We start from the raw sequence: 24,532 nt of genomic DNA, 5'->3' as shown, positions 1-24,532 counted from the left end.
CACTCCCTGTTCCCAGTTAAAAACAGTTAAAAGCATTGGGGAAGAAAGGCACCTGAAAAACTACGCGTGATCTCGGGAGCAGAGGGAGTGATGAACTTTGGCCAGATTATCTCCCTGATTTCCACTGTCCAGAGCCCTGACCTGATCCTGTTGACAGGCAAGGCACATGATCTTGGTTCCATATGCCAAAGCACAAACTGCGCTAGTTAGTTAAGGGTGTTTATTAAGCACACTATATTGACAAAAGCAACTCAATCACTGAACGAGAATAATAATAATAATAATAATGTTGGTATTTGTTAAGCACTTACTATGTGCAGAGCACTGTTCTAAGTGCTGGGGTAGATACAGGGTAATCAGGTTGTCCCACTTGAGGCTCACAGTTAATCCCCATTTTACAGATGAAGTAACTGAGGCACAGAGAAGTTAAGTGACTTGCCCATAGTCACACAGCTGACAAGTGGTGGAGCCCAAGGATTGGGACGACTTTTTCCAGAGACAATATGGGAAGGCAACTCACTGAATTAAAGATCTGGGATTTCTTAAGAAGCAACGGGGCCCATCTAGGAAATGTGTTTCGTCGCTCTTTTCTTTAATACTAAATTTAAAAGGATGATTAGGCAATTCGTTGTGTTGGGACCTATCCTCTGGGAAAATGGATCCTGCAAACACCAAGAGCTGTGATTGAAGAATAAAGAATATTTTGAGTCTCAACTTCATGTTCTGCATGTCCATAATGATTCAGTGTTTTACATCTTGAAGACCACACAAAAACTGACCTAAACCCCTTCCTCCGATTAAGCAGAAAAAGATACTATTCCTAACAAACCCTAACAGCCTAACACTAGCACAGCCCAAACCATATGGCACTTTTGAATCAAATCTCACCCTGTTTGTCTTTCATTGTTGACCTACTTTACGCTGGAGGCAATCACAGTCCTGTGGGGGCCAACAGCAGTATTTTTCAATAGCTACTTAAGCATTAAGGACAAACCCCGGCTCTTAATTTCTCCAATTAGAGAGACAGGATAAGGAATAATTGCAATCTGTGCTGCGAACCTTTAAGTACCCAGAGTCCAGGTTCTTGGTGCTTTTAATCCGGTCATCCCAGCGTTAACCACACCAAGCAGATACATCCCATCTGCATTCATTCACTTTCCAGCCTAAATCTGAATGAGTCACTCCCCATCACTGAATAGTAAGGGGAATATCCTCCCTCATCTGTTACATCGACTCCCCGCAAGCCGCTCCCAAGGTGCAGAGGACTGGAGTGTGCTTCGTTGTGCCAAATCGGAGCATCTTCTCCTCCAAGACCCACTTTCATCATTCCATCCATCAGACAGCCAGCCACGCCTTACAGCCCCACCGCCCCCATCCCCAACACACACATGCATCTCTCCTGAGTAAACAGCTGAGCGTTACATTTTCTTTTGTTTGGGGTTTTCAGAAAGAAATATGAAGGTAGAGAGGTTTGTGCACCTGCTTCATTCTGTAAGGAAATACCATTGACACAAATACGAGCATCATGCTCCTGAGCACTGCCCGCAGCCCTTGCCGATGTTCAAGAGATGCTAACAACAAACTTTTCGCTCTCTCGCTCCTTATCTCTCCCTCATCTCCATCTTTTCTCTCTCATCTCTCCTTCACCTTTCTCTTTCCCTCTCCTCTCTCCCTTATCCTTTTCTCTTTCACTCATCTCTATCTCTTTCCTTCATTTCTCCCTCATCTCTCTTTCCCTCATCTTTATCCCTCTCCACTTTCCCTCATCTCTCCCCCTCATCTCCCTCCTCTTTCTCTCTCCCTCATCTCTCCTCTCCTTATCTCTCTCCTCTTTCTCCCTCATCTCTTCCTCTCCTTATCTCTCTCCTCTTTCTCTCTCCCTCATCTCTCCCTCTCCTTATCTCTCTCCTCTCTCTCTCTCCCTCATCTCTCCCTCTCCTTATCTCTCTCCTCTTTCTCTCTCCCTCATCTCTCCCTCTCCTTATCTCTCTCCTCTCTCTCTCTCCCTCATCTCTCCCTCTCCTTATCTCTCTCCTCTTTCTCTCTCCCTCATCTCTTCCTCTCCTTATCTCTCTCCTCTTTCTCTCTCCCTCATCTCTTCCTCTCCTTATCTCTCTCCTCTTTCTCTCTCCCTCATCTCTTCCTCTCCTTATCTCTCTCCTCTTTCTCTCTCCCTCATCTCTTCCTCTCCTTATCTCTCTCCTCTTTCTCTCTCCCTCATCTCTTCCTCTCCTTATCTCTCTCCTCTCTCTCTCCCTCATCTCTTCCTCTCCTTATCTCTCTCCTCTTTCTCTCTCCCTCATCTCTTCCTCTCCTTATCTCTCTCCTCTTTCTCTCGCCCTCATCTCTTCCTCTCCTTATCTCTCTCCTCTTTCTCTCTCCCACATCTCTCCCTCTCCTTATCTCTCTCCTCTTTCTCTCTCCCTCATCTCTCCCTCTCCTTATCTCTCTCCTCTTTCTCTCTCCCTCATCTCTCCCTCTCCTTATCTCTCTCCTCTTTCTCTCTCCCTCTCCTTATCTCTCTCCTCTTTCTCTCTCCCTCTCCTTATCTCTCTCCTCTTTCTTTCTCCCTCATCTCTCCCTCTCCTTATCTCTCTCCTCTTTCTCTCTCCCTCATCTCTCCCTCTCCTTATCTCTCTCCTCTTTCTCTCTCCCTCATCTCTCCCTCTCCTTATCTCTCTCCTCTTTCTCTCTCACCCTCATCTCTCCCTCCCCTTATCTCTCTCCCTCTCACCTCTCCCTCCCCTTATCTCTCTCCTCTTTCTCTCTCACCCTCATCTCTCCCTCCCCTTATCTCTCTCCCTCTCACCTCTCCCTCCCCTTATCTCTCTCCTCTTTCTCTCTCCCTCATCTCTCCCTCTCCTTATCTCTCTCCTCTTTCTCTCTCCCTCATCTCTCCCTCTCCTTATCTCTCTCCTCTTTCTCTCTCCCTCTTCTTATCTCTCTCCTCTTTCTCTCTCCCTCATCTCTCCCTCTCCTTATCTCTCTCCTCTTTCTCTCACCCTCATCTCTCCCTCTCCTTATCTCTCTCCTCTTTCACCCTCATCTCTCCCTCTCCTTATCTCTCTCCTCTTTCTCTCACCCTCATCTCTCCCTCTCCTTATCTCCCCCTCATCTATTTTCCTCTCTCATCTCTCCATCACCTCTCCCTCATCTCTTTCCTTCTCATCTCTTTCTCTCTCTTGCTGCCTCCCTCTTCCTCCTCCTCCTCCTCTCTCTCTCTCTCTCTCCTCCCACCCCCCAAAAACACACAAACGCCCCTCCTGAAGATGGGAGATTGTTAACTACTGTGGGAACCTATTCAGCCTGGAAATGGGTGCATAACAGCATCTGGAAGTGGGGAGAGGGGAGGGAGGCGGTGGGGAGCAAGAAGCTGAGCACCCCCTCCTCTCAGCCTCCAACTCTCTCCATCTCTGTGTCCCACCCAACCATCTTCCAGAGGTCCTGGGGAGAGAGGGTGGGATGGAGGATGGGAGCGTGGAGGGGGGGAAGGATGGAGGGGGGGAAGAATGGAGGGGGGAAGAATGGAGGGGGGAAGAATGGAGGGGGGGAAGGAAGGATGGAGGGGGGAAGGAAGGATGGGGGGAGAAGGAAGGATGGGGGGAGAAGGAAGAATGGGGGGGAAGGAAGGAGGGGGAAGGAAGGAAGGAGGGGGGAAGGAAGGAAGGAGGGGGGGAAGGAAGGATGGAGAGAGAGGGGAAGGATGGATGGAGAGAGGGGGGAAGGAAGGATGGAGGGGGGGGAAGGAAGGATGGAGAGAGGAGGGAAGGAAGGATGGAGAGAGGAGGGAAGGAAGGATGGAGACGGGGGAAGGAAGGATGGAGAGGGGGGGAAGGAAGGATGGAGAGGGGGGAAGGAAGGATGGAGAGAGGGAAGGAAGGATGGAGAGAGGAGGGAAGGAAGGATGGGGGGGAAGGAAGGATGGAGAGAGGGGGGAGGGAAGGATGGAGAGAGGAAGGATGGAGGGGGGGAAGGAAGGATGGGGGGAGGAAGGATGGAGGGGGGGGAAGTAAGGATGGAGGGGGAGAAAGGATGGAGAGAGTGGGGGAAGGAAGGATGGAGGGGGGGAAGGAAGGATGGGGGGAGGAAGGATGGAGGGGGGGGAAGTAAGGATGGGGGGGAGAAAGGATGGAGAGAGCAGGGGAAGGAAGGATGGAGAGAGAGAGAGAAAGAGAGGGAGGGATGGAAGGATGGAGGGGGGGGGAAGGAAGGCTGGAGAGAGGGAGGGAAGGATGGAGGGGGGGAAGGAAGGATGGAGAGAGGGGGGAAAGGAAGGATGGGGGGAGGAAGGAAGGATGGAGAGAGGGAGGGAAGGAAGGAAGGATGGAGAGAGGGAGGGAAGGAAGGATGGGAGGGGGAAGGAAGGATGGAGAGAGAGAGGGAGGGAAGGAAGGATGGAGAGAGAGAGGGAGGGAAGGAAGGAAGGATGAAGAGAGGGAGGGAAGGAAGGAAGGATGGAGAGAGAGAGGGAAGGAAGGATGGAAAGAGAGAGGGAGGGAAGGAAGGATGGAGAGAGAGAGGGAGGGAAGGAAGGAAGGATGGAGAGAGGGAGGGAAGGAAGGAAGAAAGGGGGGAAGGAAGGATGGAAAGGGGGGGAAGGAAGGATGGAAAGGGGGGGAAGGAAGGATGGAAAGGGGGGAAGGAAGGATGGAGAGAGGGAGGGAGGGAAGGATGGAGAGAGGGAGGGAGGGAAGGATGGAGAGAGGGAGGGAGGGAAGGATGGAGAGAGGGAGGGAAGAATGGAGAGAGAGAGGGAGGGAGGGAGGAAAGGATGGAGAGAGGGAGGGAGGGAAGGAAGGATGGAGAGAGGGAGGGAGGGAAGGAAGAATGGAGAGAGGGAGGGAGGGAAGGAAGGATGGAGAGAGGGAGGGAAGGAGGATGGAGGGGGGGGAAGGAAGGATGGGGAGGAAGGAAGGATGGATGGAGAGAGGGAGGGAAGGAAGGAAGGATGGATGGAGAGAGGGAGGGATGGAAGGATGGATGGAGAAAGGGAGGGATGGAAGGATGGAGAGAGGGATAGAAGGATGGAGAGCGGGAGGGAAGGAAGGATGGAGAGAGAGGGGGATGGAAGGATGGAGGGAGGAAGAGGGATGGAAGGATGGAGAGAGGGAGGGATGGAGGATAGAGAGAGAGAGAGAGAGAGAGAGAGAGAGAGAGAGGGAGAGGGATGGAAGGATGGAGAGAGAGAGAGAGAGATGGAGGGGAATGGAAGGATGGAGAGGGAGAGGGATGGATGGATGGAGAGAGAGAGAGAGATGGAGGGGAATGGAAGGATGGAGAGGGAGAGGGATGGATGGATGGAGAGAGAGAGAGGGATGGAAGGATGGAGAGGGAGAGAGAGAGGGAGAGGGATGGAAGGATGGAGAGAGAGAGAGGAAGAGGAATGGAAGGATGGAGAGAGAGGGATGGAGAGGAATGGAAAGATGGAGAGAGGGATGGGGAGGAATGGAAAGATGGAGCGAGGGATGGGGAGGAATGGAAAGATGGAGCGAGGGATGGGGAGGAATGGAAGGATGGAGAGAGGGATGGAGAAGAATGGAAGGATGGAGAGAGGGATGGAGAGGAATGGAAGGATGGAGAGAGGGATGGAGAGAGAGGGAGGGATGGAAGGATGGAGAGAGAGAGAGACAGGGAGGGAGGGATGGAAGGATGGAGAGAGAAGGAGGGATGGAAGGATGGAGAGAGAGAGACAGGGAGGGAGGGATGGAAGGATGGAGAGAGAGAGAGAGAGACAGGGAGGGAGGGATGGAAGGATGGAGAGAGGGAGGGAGGATGGAAGGATGGAGAGAGGGAGGGAGGGATGGAAGGATGGAGAGAGGGAGGGAGGGATGGAAGGATGGAGAGAGGGAGGGAGGGATGGAAGGGTGGAGAGAGGGAGGGAGGGATGGAAGGGTGGAGAGAGGGAGGGAGGGAGGGATGGAAGGATGGAGAGAGGGAGGGAGGGATGGAAGGATGGAGAGAAAGGGAGGGATGGAAGGATGGAGAGATGGAGGGAGGGAGGGAAAGATGGAGAGGGAGAGGGAGGGAGGAGAGAAGGAGGGAGGGAGGGAGGGAGGGAGGGAGGGGGAGAGTGGCGGAGAGGTGGAGGTGGGTGGGGGCGGGGTTACCTCCTTCCTCCTGCTGGGAGCCCCGGGCCTGGTGAGGAGGGCGGTGTCCTGGCAGACGACGGCCACGTCCTCGACGAAGACGCAGTCGGGCAGGCTCTCGTCGGCGGGCAGCTCCACCACGTGCAGGCCCAGCTTGGTCTTCAGCACGGCCACGTAGAGCTGGTGCTCCCGCTCGGCCCGGCCCCAGTCCACCGGGGCCCCCCGCCCCGGATCCCGCCGCAGCGCCTGCTGGCACAGCGACTCGGGCAGGGCACGCACCACCGCGTGGGTCACCCGGCCGAACGTGCTCAGGGGGCTCAGGCCGGCCATGCTCCCACCCGGCAGGACCCCGACCCGGCAGCGGCGGCTGGAGCAGGAAAAGCGGCAGCCAAGTGCAAGAGGACGAGCAACAACTGGAGCCGGACCAGGAGCAGCAAAACCGGGAGCCAAGGGGAGGAGGAGGAGGAGGAGGAGGAGGAGAAAGAGCGAGGACAGAACCTGGAGCAGCAAGAGCGGGAGCCAGATGCAGGAGGAGGAGCGAAAGCAGGAGCCAAATGCAGGAGGAGGAGCAAGAGCTGGAGCCGCAAGAGCTGGAGCCGCAAGAGCTGGAGCCGCAAGAGCTGGAGCCAAGGGGAGGAGAAGGAGCGAGAACAGGAGCTGCAGAAGCAGGAACCAAATGCAGGAGGAGGAGCTAAAGCAAGCACGGGTGCTGGAGCGGGAGCCGGAGCGGCAAAAGCAGGAGCCAAGGGCAGGAGTTGGAGCTGCAAAATCAGGAGCCAAATGCAGGAGGAGCAGCAAAAGCAAGCACAGGTGCAGGAGCTGGAGCTGCCAAAGCAGGAGCCAAGGGCAGGAGGAGGAGGAGCAGAAACAGGAGCCGGAGCAGCAAGAGCAGGAGCCAAGGGCAGGAGGAGGAGCTGGAGCAGCAAGAGCAGGAGCCAAATGCAGGAGGAGGAGCTGGAGCAGCAAGAGCAGGAGCCAAATGCAGGAGGAGGAGCAAAAGCAAGAACAAGAGCTGGAGCAGCAAAAGTAGAGCCAAGTGCAAGAGGAGGAGGACTAGGAAGAGCGGGAGCCAGGAGGAGGAGGAGCGGCAAGAGCAGGAGCCAAATGCAAGAGGGGGAGCAAGAGCAGGAGCCAAATACAAGAGGGGGAGCAAGAGCGGGGACGGGAGGAGCAAGAGGCAAGTGCAGGAGGAGGAGGAGGAGCAAGAACAGGAGCAGCAAGGGCAAGAGGAAGAGCAAGAAGGAGGTCAGAAGGAGATTGGGTGTGTGGTAGAGCCAGTGACAGACGTCCAGCTGGGTCCTGCCTGGAGGAGCAACAGGAAGGACAGGAGGAGGCTGGGTGTGTCCTGGAGCTAGTGACAGGCGTCCAGCTGGGTCCTGCCAGGAGGAGGGGCGTCGATTTGGGCGTCTCGCGGCCTGGCGGCGGATGAATGGAGCAGTTTCTTGCTGGCGACCCCGCAGCTGGCAGGGCTACCGACCGTGCTCGCTCACGCACTCACACGAGCGCTCCGCTCCGACAACACCCCCCACCTCCAGATTTCCCCCGTGCAGCAGGGGGGTGATGGGGGGGGGGGGGCTTTGCAACGAGGGACACGGGTGCAAGCGCTTAATGCAGTGCTCTGCACCCAGGAAGGTGCAGTGAGATTGATTGCAATAAGAGGGACAGGTGCAAAGAACCTTGGAGAAAGGATCAACCGCCTTGGTTGAGGGCTTATTGTGCAGGGAGAGCACTGCAACTCTGCTGAGCGCTTAATGCAATGCTCTGCACCCAGGAAGCGCTCAGATACCATTGATGGCTTGCAACAAGAGAGACAGGTGCAGAGAAACTTGGGGAAAGAAGCAATCGCCTTTGTTGAGGGCTTACTGTGCAGGGAGAGCCCTGCGACTCTGCCAAGCGCTTAGTTAAATGCTCTGCACGGGAGGCACCCAATTATCATTGATTGATTGCAATTAGAGGGATTGGTGCAAAGAACCTTAGGGAAAGGATCAGTCGGCTTTGTTGAGGGCTTACTGTGTGGGGAGGACATGGCAACTGTCCCAACCGCTTAGTTCAATGCTCTGCACATTGTAAGTGCTCAATAAATGCCATTGATTGATTGCCACAAGGGAGACGGGTGCAAAGAACCTTGGGGAAAGTATCGATCCATCAATCGTATTTGTTGAGAGCTTACTGTGCAGGGAATGCCCTGCAACTCTCCCAGGTGCTTAGTACAGTGCATTCATTCAATTACATTTATTGAGTGCTTACCGTTTGCAGAACACTATACTAAGCACTTGGAATGTACAATTTGGCAACTGAGACAATCCCTGCCCAACAACGGGCTCACAGACCAAAACGGGGAGGCAGACAGCAAAACAAAACAATCCGACATCAATACCATCAAAACAGATAAATAGAATCAGATATATACACCATTAATAAAAAAGAGTAATAAATAATATAGACAAATATACACGAGTGCTGTGGGGAGGGGAAGGAGGAATGGGGAGGGGAGGATGGGCAGAGGGAAAGAGAAGGCCCAGTCTGGGAAGGCCTCCTGGAGGAGGTGAGCCCTCAGTAGGGCTTTAAAGAGAGGAAGAGAGTTTGGCGGATGGTGAGGAGAGAGGGCATTTCAGGTCAGAGGTAGGACGTGGGCCGGGGTTGATGGCCGGATAGGCGAGGACGAGGCACAGTGAGGAGGTTAGCGGCAAGGGAGGGGAGTGTATGGGGTGGGCTGTAAAAGGAGAGAAGGGAGGTGAGGTAGGAGGGGGCAAGGTGATGGACAGCTTTGAATCCAGAGTTAGGAGTCTTTGCGTCGTGCCAAGGTTGATGGGCAACCACTGGAGGCTTTTGAGGAGGGGAGTGACATGCCCAGAGCTTTTCTTCGATTGATAGTAACAAGGGAGACAGGGGCAAAGAACCAACCTATTCCCTGACCTTGACAAGTTTAGAATTTATAGGATGATCTTTCAACCTGGGCAGGGAACATGTCTACCACCTCTGTTATACTGTGCTCTCCCAAGCACTTAGAACAGTGCTCTGCACATAGTAAGAGCTTAATAAATATGAGCGATTGATAGAAGGAGAGCTAACAGATCAGAGTCCAGCACCTATTTTTCTGCTGCTGAGGCAGCGATCCAGGAGTCTGTGTGAGACTGGATCTGATTTGACTGCATTGCAGCTACCCTAATGCTTAGCACAGTGCTTGGCATAAAGGAAGTGCTTAAATACCACAATTATTACTGTGAGGCTGTCCACAATTCTTGGTTTTCTGTCTCAGTGTTTATGAGCAGCAGTTAGAAAGCCTAGGCTGACCGGCAGGCTGAACTTTGCTTTGGGTACAGCTGTGTCAAACACTGTGGTCAAATCCTGCCAGTCCTAACCACACAACATCTCTAAAATCCACCTTTTCCGTTCAATCGCTTATCCTATCCTGCCTAGATTACTTTATAGGCCTCCTTCCCACCTTCCTGCATCTCCCCCACTCCAGTCATTCATTCAGTCGTCTTTATTGAGTGCTTACTGTGTATAGAGCACTGTACTAAATGCTCGGGGAAGTACAGTACAACAACAGTGACATTCCCTGCCCACAACGAGCTCACAATCTACAGACGAGCTCACGTATTTCGAACTGCAACCCGGCTCATTTTTCTACAAAAACATTCAGTCCATGGTTCCCCACTGCTCAAGAACCTCCAGTGGTGGTCCATCCACCTCTGCATCAAACTGAAACTCCTCACCATTGACTTTAAGGCACTCAGCTCTCCCCCTCCTACCTCACCTCGCTGCTCTCCTTGTCTTATGCCGTCGAGTCGTCTCCGACCCAAAGCGACACCACAGGCACATCTCTCCCAGAATGCCCCGCTCAACATCTGCAATCATTCTGGTAGTGAATCCAGAGAGTTTTCTTGGTAAATCCAGAAATGGTTTACCATTGCCTCCTTCCGCGTGGTAGACTTAAGTCTCTGCCCTCGACTCTCCCCCATGCTGCTGCTGCCCTGCACGGGTGAGTTGTGACTTGTAGCAGATTGTCTTCCACTCGCTAACCACTGCCCAAGCTAGGAATGGAGCGGCCAGGCCTCTGCTTGGCTCTCCCTCCTATAGCCGAGACTGGTAGAGGACTGGAAACTTTCCAGGTGCCACCCTGAGAGGGGATGCTACTCTCCTACTACAACCCAAATCACACGTTTCGCTCTTTTAACACCAACCAGCTAAGAACACCGTGATCGCGTCTCTCCGCCAGCTCCTTGCCCATGTCCTCCCTCTGATCTGAAACTCCCTCCCCTTCACAATCGAACAGAGATCGCCCCTCTCTCCACCTTAAAAAAACACTCCTCAAATCACGTCTCCTCCAAAAGCCCTTTTCTGACTCAGCTCTAATTTCTCCAACCTGCTCTCTCCTCCGCATCACCTATGCACAGGGATTTGTATCCCTTAGGTACTTGATATTCACCACACCTTCAATCCCTCAGCACATTTTTAAGGTACTTAATAATAATAATGATAATTAATAATTACGGTATCTGTTAAACGCTTACTATGTGCCAAGCACTGTTCTAAGCACTGGGGTAGATGCAGGGTAATCAGGTGTCCCATGGGGGACTCACAGTTTTAATTTCCATTCTACAGATGAGGTAACTGAGGCACAGAGAAGTTAAATGACTTGCCCAAAGTCACACAGCAGACGAGTGGTGAAGTTGGAATTAGAACCCATGTCCCCTGACTCCCAAGCCCGTGCTCTTTCCACTAAGCCACACTGCTTAACAATGTGCCAGGCACTGTACTAAGCACATGGGTGGATACAAGCAAATCAGGATGGACACAGTTCCTATCCCCACATGGGGTTCACAGTCTTAATCCCCATTTTACAAGTGAGGGAACTGAGGCACAGAGAAGTGGGGTGATTTGCCCAAGGTCACCCAGCAGACAGGTGGCAGACCCCGGATTAGGATGTATATGTATAATTGATAAGTATACCTTACACTGTCATTTCCTATATTTGAAATTTATTTCAACGTCTGCCTTCCCCTCTAGACTAAAAACTCCTTGTGCGCAAGGAACTTGTCATCCAGCTCTTTTGGATTGTACTTTCCCAAGTGCTTAGTACATTTCTCTGCTCAGAGGAAGCACTCAGTTAGTGCCACTGTTTGATCAATTGATTATGGTAATAAGCTTTTTCAACTCCTGAATTATCTGAGGGGGAAAAAGAGAAAACTTTGCAAGGTTAAGAATTTTTACAATATATATTTTTGAGCTCAGAAAGGCCTCTACCATGCTTTCTATTAAATTTTAACTTGCCCTAAACTTTGTACTCAGAGAGAGCAAGCCAAGTGTTATTCTTGCAACAACCAAGAAGTGGCGCGGCATAGTGGAACGAGCAAGGACCTGGGAATCAGATGACCTGGGTTCTAATTCGAGCATTGCCAACTGCTTGATGTGTGACCTTGGGCGAGTCATCTCACCGCTCTGTGCCTTAGTTTCTCCAACTGTAAAATGGGGTTTAAAATACATATTCTCCCTCCTGCTTAGGCTGTGAGCCCCATGCAGGACAGGGCCTGTGTTCAAACTAATTAACTTGTACCTTCCCCAGCACTTAGAAAAGTGTTAGACACATAGTAAGCGTTTAACAAATACCATAAAACGAAACAAACAAAAATGAAAAACAAATTCCTGTGTGGTTGCTTTTCAGTCTATATCTAGCCAGCTTTAATCAAATTACAGTTGCTCATATAACTGGATGGGAGCTTACCTGGACATAATTATAGTATCTGAGCATTTCTAGTCTATGGCGAAGAATAGTCTATGGAAGAGGACTTGGGTTCTAACCCCAGCTCTGCCACTTGTCAGCTCTGGGACCTCGGGCAAGTCACTTCACTTCTCTGTGCCTCATTTTCATTCATTCATTCATTCAATAGTATTTATTGAGCGCTTACTATATGCAGAGCACTGTACTAAGCGCTTGAAATGTACAAATCGGTAACAGAGACAGTCCCTGCCCTTTGACAGGCTTACAGTCTAATTGGGGGAGATGGACAGACAAGAACAATAGCAATAAATAGAATCTAGGGGATGAACATATTAAAAACAATAGCAAATAAATAGAATTAAGGCGATGTACATTTCATTAACAAAATAAATAGGGTGATGAAAATATATACAGTCGAGCGGACGAGTACAGTGCTGAGGGGAGGGGAAGGGAGAGGGGGAGGAGCAGAGGGAAATGGGGGGAAAAGAGGGTTTAGCTGCAGAGAGGTGAAGGGGGGTGGTAGAGGGAGTAGAGGGAGAAGGGGAGCTCAGTCTTGGAAGGCCTCTTGGAAAATGGGGATTCAATCTATTAATTAATAAATGGTATTTACTGAGCACTTACAATGTACAGAGCACTTCCCCTCTAGACTAAAAACTCCTTGTGGGCAAGGAACTTGTCATCCAGCTCTATTGCACTGTACTTTCCCAAGAGCTTAGTTCACTTCTCTGCTCACAGTAAGCACTCAATTAAGCAGCGTGGCTCAGTGGAAAGAGCCCGGGCTTGGGAGTCAGAGGTCATGGGTTCGTTTCCCCACTCTGCCCCTTGTCAGCAGTGTGACTGTAAGCAAGTCACTTCACTTCTCTGTGCTTCAGTTACCTCATCTGTAAAATGGGGATGAAGACTGTGAGCCTCACGTGGGACGACCTCATTCCCCTATATCTCCCCCAGCGCTTAGAACAGTGCTCTGCACATAGTAAGCGCTTAACAAATACCAACATTATTATTATTATTCATTAATGCCATTGTTTGATCAATTGAATACAACAGAATCAGCAGACACGTTCCCTGCCCAAAATGAGTTTACAGTCTAGAGGATTCAACCCTACTCCCTTCTACTTAGACTTCAGCTGGGGTGAAGCACTGTCTGAGGCTCTGTTTGACCACATTCTTAAAATGTTTTCTCCACCCTCCTTACATTTAATAATAATCACAATAACTATGGTATTTGTTAACTGCTTACTATATGCCAGGCACTGTACTAAATGCTGGGGTGGATACAAACAAATGGGGTTGGACATAATCCCTGTCCCACATGGGGCTCACAGTATCGATCCCCCTTTAACAGATGAGGTAACTGAGGCCCAGAGAAGTGAAGTGACCTGCCCAAGGTCATACAGCAGACAGGTGGCAGAGCCAGGATTAGAACCCATGACCTTCCGACTCCCAGGCCCGTGCTCTTATTTACTATGCCACGCTGCTTTTCCACCACATTTATGAACTCCTTAGCCCTCATGTATTCATTTTGACTGCTCTAATTAGAAATATATTTTTTGTGCTTCTCCCCCATTAGGACATAAAGGTGTTATGGACAGGGAAGTGTCACTTTGTTATTTCTAAGATTGCCAGGTACCTAGTGGGACACCTCATTCATTCATTCAGTAGTATTTATTGAGCGCTTACTATGTACAAAGCAATGTACTAAGCACTTGGAGTGTACAATTAGGCAACACGAGATACAATCCCTGCCTAATAACGGGCTCGCAGTCTAAACCGGAGAGACAGCAAAGCAAAGCACGACAAAACAAGACAATATCATCAAGATCAATAGAATTAAGAAGATATACACCTCATTAACAAAATGAATAGGGTAATAAATAATACATACAAATAAGCACACCTCACCCAGTGGACATTCAATAAATACTGTTACTGTTACTCTTCAAATGGGTGCATTTGACAAGACAATGAGCCTCATTATCCCTCTCGTTCTAGCAGCTCAACCTGGCTCACCTGTCTCTTTCCTCATCTCCACCCCGAATTCCCCAGTTCTCAGTCTCTGTCTTCCTCATTGTTCTTCTGCTCCTTGTGATTGACGAAATAAATAATAAAAACTAATAGGTAGTCTATGGGCCTCATCAAATGATCGGGCAGGGCATGGTGGCAGAGATTTTATTTATTTAAAGCCAATCTCAACAGAGTGCAAAGCCCTTTATGGATTATTCTTAGCTGAAACATTTCTAATAATGATATTTAGCCAACAGACATTGTCAGCCTTATAAGCTACTCCTACCTCACAATGGAAGGAAATGTAGTCTAGAGAAGATAAGATCAATTTGTCCTACAAATCACTAGCAGTGCCAGGAATCAAAGAAGAAGCCAGGATTCCCAGAACCCGATCAGAAATCATCCCACCTGCATTGTCTCTTTCAATGAACTGGAAAAAAAGCCCCATAGCACTTACCTCCCTAGCCATAATTTATATATTTATATGACCGTCAGCTTCCCCCTCTAGACTGGAAGCTCGTTGTGGGCAGGGAAAGTGTCAGCCAACTCTGTGATAGCATAGCCTCCCAAGTGCTTAGTACAATGCTATGTACCTAGTACATTTCTCATCCTAGCTCCGTCACTTGCCCTCTGTGTGACCTCGGGCAAGTCATTTCACTTCTCTGGGCCTCAGTTCCCTCATCTGTAAAATGGGGATTGAGACTGTGAGCCCCAAATAGGACAGGGACTGTGTCCAACCCAATTCGTGGCTCAGTGGCAAGAGCCCCGGCTTGGGAGTCAGAGGTCATGGGTTCATATCCCGGCTCTGCCGCTTGTCAGCTGTGTGACTGTGGGCAAGTCACTTCACTTTTCTGTGCCTCAGTTACCTCATCTGTAAAATGGGGATTAACTGTGAGCCCCACGTGGGACAACCTGATTCCCCTGTGTCTATCCCAGCGCTTAGAACAGTGCTCTGCACATAGTAAGCGCTTAACAAATACCAACATTGTTATTCTTATTATTAGTATAGTGCCTGGCACATAGTAAGTGCTTAATAAATACCATCATCATTATTATTATTATTACCATTAAATAGCAATGATGAAGATGATGGCTGATGATCTTCCTGTGAACAAGTAGTGAAGCTCTTACCTCTGCTGCAGAACCTGCCACAGTTGTCTTCCAGATAGGTGTCCCTCTAAGAAGGCAGACTGTTGCAATTAAAGAGAAGCAGCATGGCCTAGTAGATAGAGCACAGGCCTAGGAGACAGAAGAGCTGGGTTCTAATCTCAGATCTGCCACTTGTCAGCTGTGTGATCCTGGAGAAGTCATTTAGCTTCGCTTTTCTTCAGTTCCCTCATCTGTAAAATGGGGATTAAAGCTGTGAACCCCGTATGGGGAGAGGACTATGTCCAAACAGATTAGTTTGCATCTACCCCATGGCTTAATACAGTGCCTGGCACATAGTAAGTGCCTAACAAATACCATTAAAAAGAAAGAAAAAAAGAGACCTTTCTAATTGGGAGGAGATATGATATTCCCTTTTTTCCAATTCAGAAGTAGCATGGCCTAGTGTAAAGAGCACAGGCCTGGGAGTCCAAGGACCTGGATTCTAAATCTGGCTCTACAACATACCTGCTGTGTGACCTTGAGCAAGTCACTTAACTTCTCTAGGCCTCAGTTCCCTCATCTGCAATACAGGGATTCAGTACCTGTTCTTTTTACTTAGACTGTGAGCCCCCTGTAGGACCTGATGATCTTTTACCTACTCTAGTGCTAACTACACTGCTTGGCACATTGTGATGGCTTACTGAGCTCCTTATCTTCCCTCCCAAACCCTGTCCTCTCCCTGACTTCCCCGTCACTGTGGACGGCAATATCATCCTTCCCGTCTCACAGGCACGCAGCCTTGGTGCTATCCTTGACTCTGCTCTCTCATTCACCCCACACATCCGATCCGTCACCAACACCTGCCGGTCTCACCTTCACAGTATTACCAAGATCCGCCCTTTCCTCTCCTTCCAAACTGCTACCGTGCTGGTACAAGCTCTCATAATATCGCAACTGGATTATTGTGTCAGCCTCCTCTGTGATCTCCCTTCCTCCTGTCTATTCATTCCACTGCCCGGATCAACTTCCTACAGAAATGCTCTGGGCATGTCACTCCCCTCCTCAAAAACCTCCAGTGGTCACCTATCAACCTTTGCACGAAACAAAAACCCCTCACTCTAGGCTTCAAAGCTCTCCATCTCCTTGCCCTCACCTCACCTCACCTCCCTTCTCTCTTTCTACTGGCCACCCCGTACGCTCCTCTCCTCTGCCGCTCACCTCCTCACGGTCCCCCTTTCGTGCCTGTCCCGCCGTCGACTCCTGGCCCACATTCCACTGCTCTCCTGGAATGTCCTCTCTCCTCACATCCGCCAAACTAACTCTCTTGCCCTCTTCAAAGCCCTACTGAGAGCTCACCTCCTCCAGGAGGCCTTCCCAGACTGAGCCCCCCTTTCCCTCAGCTCCTCCTCCCCTCCCCTCCCCACACATCTTCTGCTCTTCCCCCTTCCCCTCTCCTCAGCACTGTGCTCATTTGTATATATTATTTATTACCCTATTTATTTTGTTAATGAGGTATATATCTCCTTAATTCTATTGATCTTGATGATGTTGTTTTGTTTTGTTCTGTTGTGCTTTGCTGTATGTCTCCCCCGTTTAGACTGTAAGCCCATTATTGGGCAGTGATTGTCTCTATCGGTTGCCAAATTGTACATTCCAAATGCTTAGTAGAGTGCTCTGCACATATTAAGTGCTCAATAAATATTATTGAATGAATGAATGAGTGAAATACCACATTTATTCATTATTATTCTTCATTATCCCTCTTCAAGCGGAATTGTTCCCTTGATGACCATGACTGCTTCTAGCCCTTGGGCCTGCCGACAGACTAGAGCCCTGCCTTGCCACCTTGTCAGAAAACAAACCAGGGAGATAAGCTGTAGAGAAAAATATCACATTCCCATATGGCATTATAGATAAGGATGCAGTTTTAAATGCAAATCAAGGAAAAGTCAGTTTGGAATTATCTGGTCTTTTAGAAGAGATAACTGATTTTCACAGTCGTTTGCTTCAGCAAGAGCATATTTCCAGTTCTAACTTAAAATAAATACATGTGGGGCAGGTTATCAGAGCCTCAGCATTATGGAGCAAATATATATTCTAAATTGACTTGAAGAACATTTCCCCCATGAGTGACAGCTGAGTTCTGCAAAGGCTTCCCACCTTGTAGTCACCACACCTACTGTTGTATCTCCCCGTCCAAGACAGGGCTCACAATCTTGTTTGCTCTGTGAACTTGGGCAAGTCACTTCACTTCTCTGTGCCTCAGTTTCCTCATCTGTAAAATGGGGATTGAGACTGGGAGCCTCATGTGGGATAGGAACTGTGTCCAACCTGATTAGCATGTACCCAGTGTTTAGTACAGTGCCTGGCACATAATAAGTGCTTAACAAATATCACTATCATTATTATTATTATTATCTATCTTACTCCCATTTTACAGAGGGGGAAACTGAGCCCAGAGAGGATAAGTGACTAGCCCTAGGTCACACAGAAAGCCCGTGGTGGGACTGGAACTCAACTCTGGGCCTCTTGACTCCAGTTCCTGTCTTTCCCTTAGACTGCACTGCCTCTCTCTCTGGAGCAATAGTCGCACACAGTAAGTGTTCAAAAAAACACTTTTGATTACTCATTTGATTAAAGCAACATCTCAATTAGATAGGAAAGTGGCAAATAGTATTCCATTTTACACAGGCCCCTGAGTAAGATGGAAGTGGAGCTTTAAGTGGATGCAGGCCTTCTGGTTGCTTCTCCCGAAGCACTTAGTATAGTGCCCGGCACATAGTGAGTGGTCAATAAATACCATTGATTGGTTGACTGATTGAATGGTTGTTACTCCCCAAAGGCCACACAGTTGAGGACCTCGGAGACTGCTGCAGTTTAGGAAGAGATAGCGGATAATGCTAGCAATACAGTGCTTTGCACACAGTAAGTGCTCAATGAATGAATGAATGAATGAATGAATGAATGAATGAATGAATGAGGAGGGAAAATTGGGTAAATTGAGGTGCTTACTAGATTTAGGGATTAAAAAAATACATTCCAAGGGGGAAACAATTGGGAATTTTTCAAATGGCAGTTGTTGAGCACTTACTTTGTGCCAGGCTCTGTACTTAGTCCTGGACACCATGTAAATGCTGGTCATTATAGATGGTTCAGTAGAAGAGGAAGACAGAGAAGGAGCACGTATATATTATGAAGGTAAAGAAACCTGGGCCATCAGGAGAGACCAAAATTAGGTAAATAAATAGGAAAGAGACTCTGTGATATTAACTGAGATCTTCAAAGGGGTTTTTCAGAGGGAAAAAATAATAATTTTAGTTTTTGTTAAGGACTTAATATGGGCTAAGCACTACACTAAGCCCTGGGATAGATACAAGATAATCAAATCCCACATGAGGCTCACAGTCAAACTAGCAGGGAAAACAGGTATTGAATCCCCATTTTAAAGATGGGGGAACTGAGGCACAGAGAAATTAAATGATTTGTCCAAGATCACACAGCAGGTATGTGGTGGAGCCAGAATCAGAACCCAGGCCCTCTGACTCCCAGACCCGTATCCTATCTATTAGGTCACATTGTATCTTGAAAAATATTAGGAACCTCCCTCAATCCTTTCCAGATTAGTTCTGGCCCCTGGTTTGCTGATTGTGTCATTTTGGTTTATAGCTAATTGGGACAATATTCCAAGCTGGTACACTCTCCTCTTTGATTCAGGAAGCATCAGAATGGACAGTGGGAGAGGAGAACAGGGTTGAAGTCCTCCAACATTATGGGACAACCATACTATAGTTCCCAGAATCCTGGGGGACCTAAAATGAACATAAGCAGACCATGTTCTAATCCAGACGCAAAACAAAGTAATGATAATAGTATTTGTTACCATTTTACCGATGAGGCAACTGAGGCACAGAGAAGTTAAGTGACTTGCCCAAACCCACACGTAGTGGAGCAGGAATTAGAACCCATGACCTCTGACTCCCAAGCCCATGCTCTTTCCACTGAGCCATGCTGCTTCTCCAACACTAGCATTTATAGAAAGCAAGACCTATTGGGGACAAGTAAGCTGACTGTTTCAGCCAAGATAGTTGTGATTCTGGGACATCTGTATTTTTTTTTTCTCTGAAATTACCCAGGCAGTGTTTAAAAGTCCAGAAGTGTTCCACCAATAAGTTCTCAGTACAATCTATTGCTTATTGATCTCTAGTTAAAAATCCCTCATCGAGGGTCATGATGATCAGAAGCAGCAAGAGGATGGATTAGCAGTGGTCACACATTGACTGAGCTCCCAAATGGGGTGGTACACTGTATTACACTGTATTATACTGTATTATGCTGAGAAGCAGCTTGGCTTAATGGACAGAGCATGGGCCTGGGAGTCAGAAGGTCATGGGTCCCAGCTCTGTCACGTATCTGCTGTGTGGCCTTAGGCAAGTCACTTCACTTCTCTGTGTCTCGGTTACCTCATCTGTAAAATGGGGATTAAGAGTGTGAGCGCTGTGTGGGACAGGGACTGACCACCTTGTATCTTCCCAACATAGTAAACACTTAACAAGTACCATACTTATTATTATTATTATTTTTATGTGCTTAAAAAGTTCATAATAACAAAGTAACAAATTCCCTGATCAAATGGAGTTTACATCCTAATGGGAAAGACAAGGACAAAATGATTTACCATTAGATATGACTGAGAAAGTATGAGAGTATCAGTGGATTAATTTGGAAAGCTGGTAAAGTTTTAGTTGCCTTTAGATTTTTTGAATCTAATTCACATTACTGTATAATTAATCAGTGGTATTTGCAGAGTGTGCACTGTGCAGAATACTTTGTGAAGCACTTGGGAGAACACAATAGAATACAAAGGCATCATCCCACCTCTCAGAGAGTTTACAGTCTAGCCGATTATAACACGTGACATTCATGCTAATGACCAATTCAGTTGGTATTGCCGTGCAAACTTCATAACAAAGTAATATTTGAACTCTCTATTAAGTTGAGATTTTGTAAGGTTTGATGCAAGTCAAAACTAATGCTCTCTTGTTTCTCATCTCTCTTCTAACAGGTAGAGCCTTGTGTCAACAGTGTTCAAGAGTTGGTACTGAGACCAAGGACCTGAAGGGGAAGTGGAAAACTTATACTTGTCTCCCCTAACTATGATTGATTGATTGATTTCCCAGAAGTCAAAGGCTTACACTTCCCCAAACAAGCTGAGAATGATTGCCAATCAAGAAACTGTAAGTAGGGGGTTAAATTCTAGAGAGGGAAATCTAGCTGGTTTTCCTTCTGTCTTCTGGATCATCTACACTCTCAGAACTTCTGGTTTCATATTTCTTACACTTCTTGATTGTATCAAGGCCTGTATATCGAGAGGCTTAGCAGCATTTAGTTTTATTAATCCATGGTATTTATTGAGCACTTAGTATGTGCCAAACATTCATTAAATCATACTTACTGAGTGCTTACTGTGTGCTGAGCACTGTATTAAGCACTTGGAAAGTACAAATCAGCAACAGACAATCCCTCCCCAACAACGGGCTCATAGTCTAGAAGGGGGAAGACAGACAACAAAACAAGTAGACAGGCATCAAACACTGTACTAAGCATTTGGGAGAGCATTGTTATTATTATTATTATTATTGTATTTGTTAAGCGCTTACTATGTGCCAAGCACTGTTCTAAGCACTGAAGCGCTGCTCTAAGCGCTGGGTAGAATTCAAAGGAGTTGGCAGACATAATCCCTGACCTCAAGGGCCTTACAGTGTTTAGGAGGAGACAGGCAATAAAATAAATTGTCGAGAGGGGAAATAGTAGCGTATAAGGATATGTACATAAGTGCAATAGGGCTTGTGTGAGTGTCAAAGTGTTTAAAGGGTATACAGGAGAGGGCGAGTAGGGGAAATGAGGGCTTATTCAGGAAAGACCTCCTGGGAGAGATGTGATTTTAGAAAGGTTTGAAGCTGGGGAGAGTGGTGGCCTTTCGGGTATGAGCAAGGGGAAGGCGTTCCAGGCCCCACTGAGGATGTGGGCAAGAATATTGACCGTTCCTTCTCAGTCTTTTTCAGGGGCTTCTCCTCCACATCCCAATTCAACACTAACTCAACACTCAGTTCTGGGTCCCAATCTGTTTTCTATTTACATCCACTCCCTTGGAGAACACATTCATTCATTCAATAGTGTTTATTGAGCGCTTACTATGTGCAGAGCACTGTACTAAGTGCTTGGAATGTACAATTCGGCAACAGATAGAGACAACGCCTGCCCAATAATGGGCTCACAGTCTAAGCAGGGGAGACAGAAAGCAAGGCAAAACAGAACGAAACAAAACAAGGTAACATCATTAAGATAAATAGAATCAAGGAGATATATACCTCATTAACAAAATATATAGGGTAATAAATAATATATACAAATGAGCACAGTACTGAGGGGAGGGGATGGGGGAAGAGCAGAGGGTGGGAGGGGGAGGGGGAGCAGAGAGAAAGGGGGCTCAGTCTGGGAAGGCCTCCTGGAGGAGGTGAGCTTTCATGGCTTCAACTACCATCTCGACACAGATGATTCCCAAATCTACCTCTTCCATGCTGACCTCTCTCCTTCTCTACGATCTCATATTTCCTCCTGCCTTCAGGACACCTCCACTTGAATATCCCCCGACCCATCAAACTTAACATGTCCAAAACAGAATTCGTCTTCCCACCCAAACCTCTCCTCCCTTTGACTTTTCTATCGCTGTTGACACCACCACCATTCTCCCTGTCTCACAAGCCCATAACCTGGCCATTATTTTCAACTCAAGTCTCTCATTCAACCTGCACTTTCAATCAATCTCTTCAAAATACTGCAGTTAAAAGAGTACACATCAAAAGGCATAGGAAAAGTTAATCATAAAAAGCATCTTAACATCTCATCTTCCCATCCCAATTCCCTCCCTTCTGTATCACTTGTGCAGTTGAGACTGAACCTTCTAAGTACTTTGGTACTCATGCCAACCATGAGCACTTAAATACATATCCTCATACTCTGCTGCTTTCCTATCTGCATTTTATTTTAATATCCACCTACCCCACTAAATTGTAGGTTCTTGGAGGACAAAAATCTTGTCTATTGTATTATACTCTCCCAAGTACTTAGTACAGTGCTATGCACACAGCAAGTGTGATGAATTGATGAATCGACTGATTATGGAAAACTGGTTTTGTTGAAGGAGTCGTACGAAAAGCGCCCATTAATTCATGTGGGCAAGGATAGACATGCTTCTTCAGAAACGAATGCTTTCTGCCATGTATGAAGACACACAAAGGCCTCTATCCCAGAGGATTTGCACAATGCTAAGGATAAGGGGCAGTTATGTGAGAGAAAATGCCATTCCAGTTATCAGGATTCCTTTTCTACAAAGAGAGACTATGAATATCACAGAAAAATAAACTCTTGTTCTCAATTAAAAAGACCCTTTTGAAGCACAAGATTTTTCTCATTGCTTTTACAAGAAAGTATGAGGTTGCTTAAGTGACCAAAAGGCGACAGTTTCACTAGGGACAGAATTTGCTGAGTTGAATTCCTCACATAGCAGATTCAGGAGCAATAAGATATTTATTTTAGTTTCCTGAGGAATAATGAACTGTGCAGCATCTGAGCTAGTATTTCATACCACTCCAAACAAGTAGCAATTTCCATTAAATGACAGATAAGCAGTTTGGAAAGAAATTGCTGCCAAGGATGATTCATTTGGAGCCGACCTTGAGAGTTTTCTTGCTGACATGGCTGTCATCAGGGAATACCTGTATGAAGGTTAAACTCTTCAGTTCTTGGGAATGGTGATTTTCCCTCTGGGTTTGTTTCCTTGAGTCGTTCACCAGAACGAACATCCAAATGTTCTCAAGTGGATAAACTAATCTCTCTGATTAAATATATTCTATCATCTTTTGACAGGAGAATTTGTTGTCGATTACACTGGTCACAGTGGGTGCTCAATAAAAGTTAAGCAATTGGACAATAGGGTTTAACTAATAATAGTAGCTAAGACAATTGTTTAGTCCCCCTAGGAGTTGAGCTGCAGCAGATACATGATTATCAGCTTGGACACAGTCCCTATCCCACACATGGCTCAAACTCTGTCATATCCCCATTTTATAGATGAGGAAACAGAAGCCTAGAGAAGTTAAGTGGCTTGCCCAAAGTCAGACAGCAGGTAAGTGGTGGAGTCGGAAGCAAAGTGGTCTGTTGGAAAGAGCACAGGCCTGCGAGTCAGAAGACCTGGGTTCTAATCCCAACTGTTCCTTGGGCAAGTCACTTAACTTACCTGGGCCTCAGTACCCTCATCTGCAAAATGAGGATTCAGTACCTAGTCTCCTTCCTTTTTAGACTATGAGTCCCATGAGGAACATGATTATCTCAGATATAGCCCACTCTTAGCACGGTACTTGTTACTCAACAAATCCTCAAATGCCTTCGAGTTGTTTCTGACGCATAGAGATTCCACGGACGCACCCCCTTCAGAACATCCCATCTTCTATCATAAAGTCGTTCTGGTACGTGTATCCAGAGCGTTTCCTTGTAAAGATATGGAAGTGGTTTACCACTGCCTTCTTCCATGCAGTAAAAACCTGAGTCTCTGTTGTTGTCTCTGATCAGTGTTTTGATCACATGATCATCCATCTTTGACTCTTTCCCATGCCGCTGCTGTCCAACACGGGTGAGTTGAATTTGACATTTTGGCATTGACCTTTTCATTATGGGAAGCCCTATATGGCACAGCTCTAAACTTTGCCAACGTATGCCGACTCTTCTGCCACGATAAGACATCGTATCATAGGAGAGACTCAATAAATGCCACAATTACTATCATTATCATTATTAGAACCCAGGTTTCCTGACTCCCTGTCCCCTGGTCTTTCCACTAGGCCATGCTCCAAAGAACTTGGGAGCAACTCTCTGGGCTCTTGGGCCAGTCCACCCATTCTTGGAAAAGAGATAAGAAGTAGGGTCCAACCCCACAGCACTTAACGTCTTTTGCCGTCGAGTCGTTTCTGACCACCATGGACACAACTCTCCCAGAATGCCCCACTCTCCGTCTGCAATTATTTTGGTAGTGTATCCATAGAGTTTTCTTGGTAAAAATACGGAACTTGTTTACCATTGCTGCCTTCCGCGCAGGAAACTTGAGTCACCGGCCTCGACTCTCTCACCTGCTGCTGCTGCCTAGCACAGGTGAGTTTTGACTTGTAGCAGATTGCCTTCCACTCTCTAGTCGCTGGTCCAGCTAGGAATGGAATGGGTAGGCCTCTGCTTGACTCTCCCTCCCTTAGCGGAGACTGGTAGAGTGTTGGAAACTCTTCAGGAGCGACCCTGAGAGGGGACAGAACTTATGTAAATACCTTTAAATTACATATTATAAATCACTCATTTGTTCACATTAATATCTGTCTCCCTCTATAGACTGTAAATTTGTTATGGGCAGGGAACGTGTCTACTGATTCTGTTGTTTTGTATCTCCCAAGAACTTAGTATAATGCTCTGCGCATAGAAAGTGCTCAATAAATATTGATTGGTTGATATATATTGTTCACTTATTGTGTGCACAGCACTGTAGGGGCATGGAAGAGTACAATATGATAGAGTTGACAGACATGAT

The 24,532-nt window shown here is 47.6% G+C and overlaps 1 protein-coding gene and 2 non-coding genes across 3 annotated transcripts in view; all 3 read right to left on the bottom strand.

Annotated features, from left to right (window-relative positions):
* The window catches only part of DDAH1 (dimethylarginine dimethylaminohydrolase 1), a 197,549-nt gene extending 190,870 nt beyond the window's left edge, over nucleotides 1–6,679 (bottom strand). The window contains exon 1 of the mRNA XM_029063648.2: nucleotides 6,108–6,679. Within this exon, the coding sequence (XP_028919481.1) occupies nucleotides 6,108–6,416 (309 nt within the window). The 5' untranslated portion in view covers nucleotides 6,417–6,679. The remainder of the gene's footprint in view (nucleotides 1–6,107) is intronic.
* Nucleotides 6,680–10,081: 3,402 nt separating this feature from the next.
* On the bottom strand, nucleotides 10,082–10,219 carry LOC114811447. Its single transcript, XR_003759150.1, has one exon. It is a non-coding gene; the product is annotated as a small nucleolar RNA SNORA7 (small nucleolar RNA).
* Nucleotides 10,220–24,118: 13,899 nt separating this feature from the next.
* Nucleotides 24,119–24,256, bottom strand: LOC114811881. The gene has a single exon (XR_003759577.1). It is a non-coding gene; the product is annotated as a small nucleolar RNA SNORA7 (small nucleolar RNA).
* Between the last annotated feature and the right edge of the window lie 276 nt (nucleotides 24,257–24,532).

The sequence above is a fragment of the Ornithorhynchus anatinus genome, chromosome 4 (genome assembly GCF_004115215.2).
Source record: "Ornithorhynchus anatinus isolate Pmale09 chromosome 4, mOrnAna1.pri.v4, whole genome shotgun sequence".
NCBI classification, from domain to species: domain Eukaryota; kingdom Metazoa; phylum Chordata; class Mammalia; order Monotremata; family Ornithorhynchidae; genus Ornithorhynchus; species Ornithorhynchus anatinus.
The sequence above is the reverse complement of the archived record's forward strand: the minus strand, read 5'-3'. Positions and strand labels throughout refer to the sequence as shown.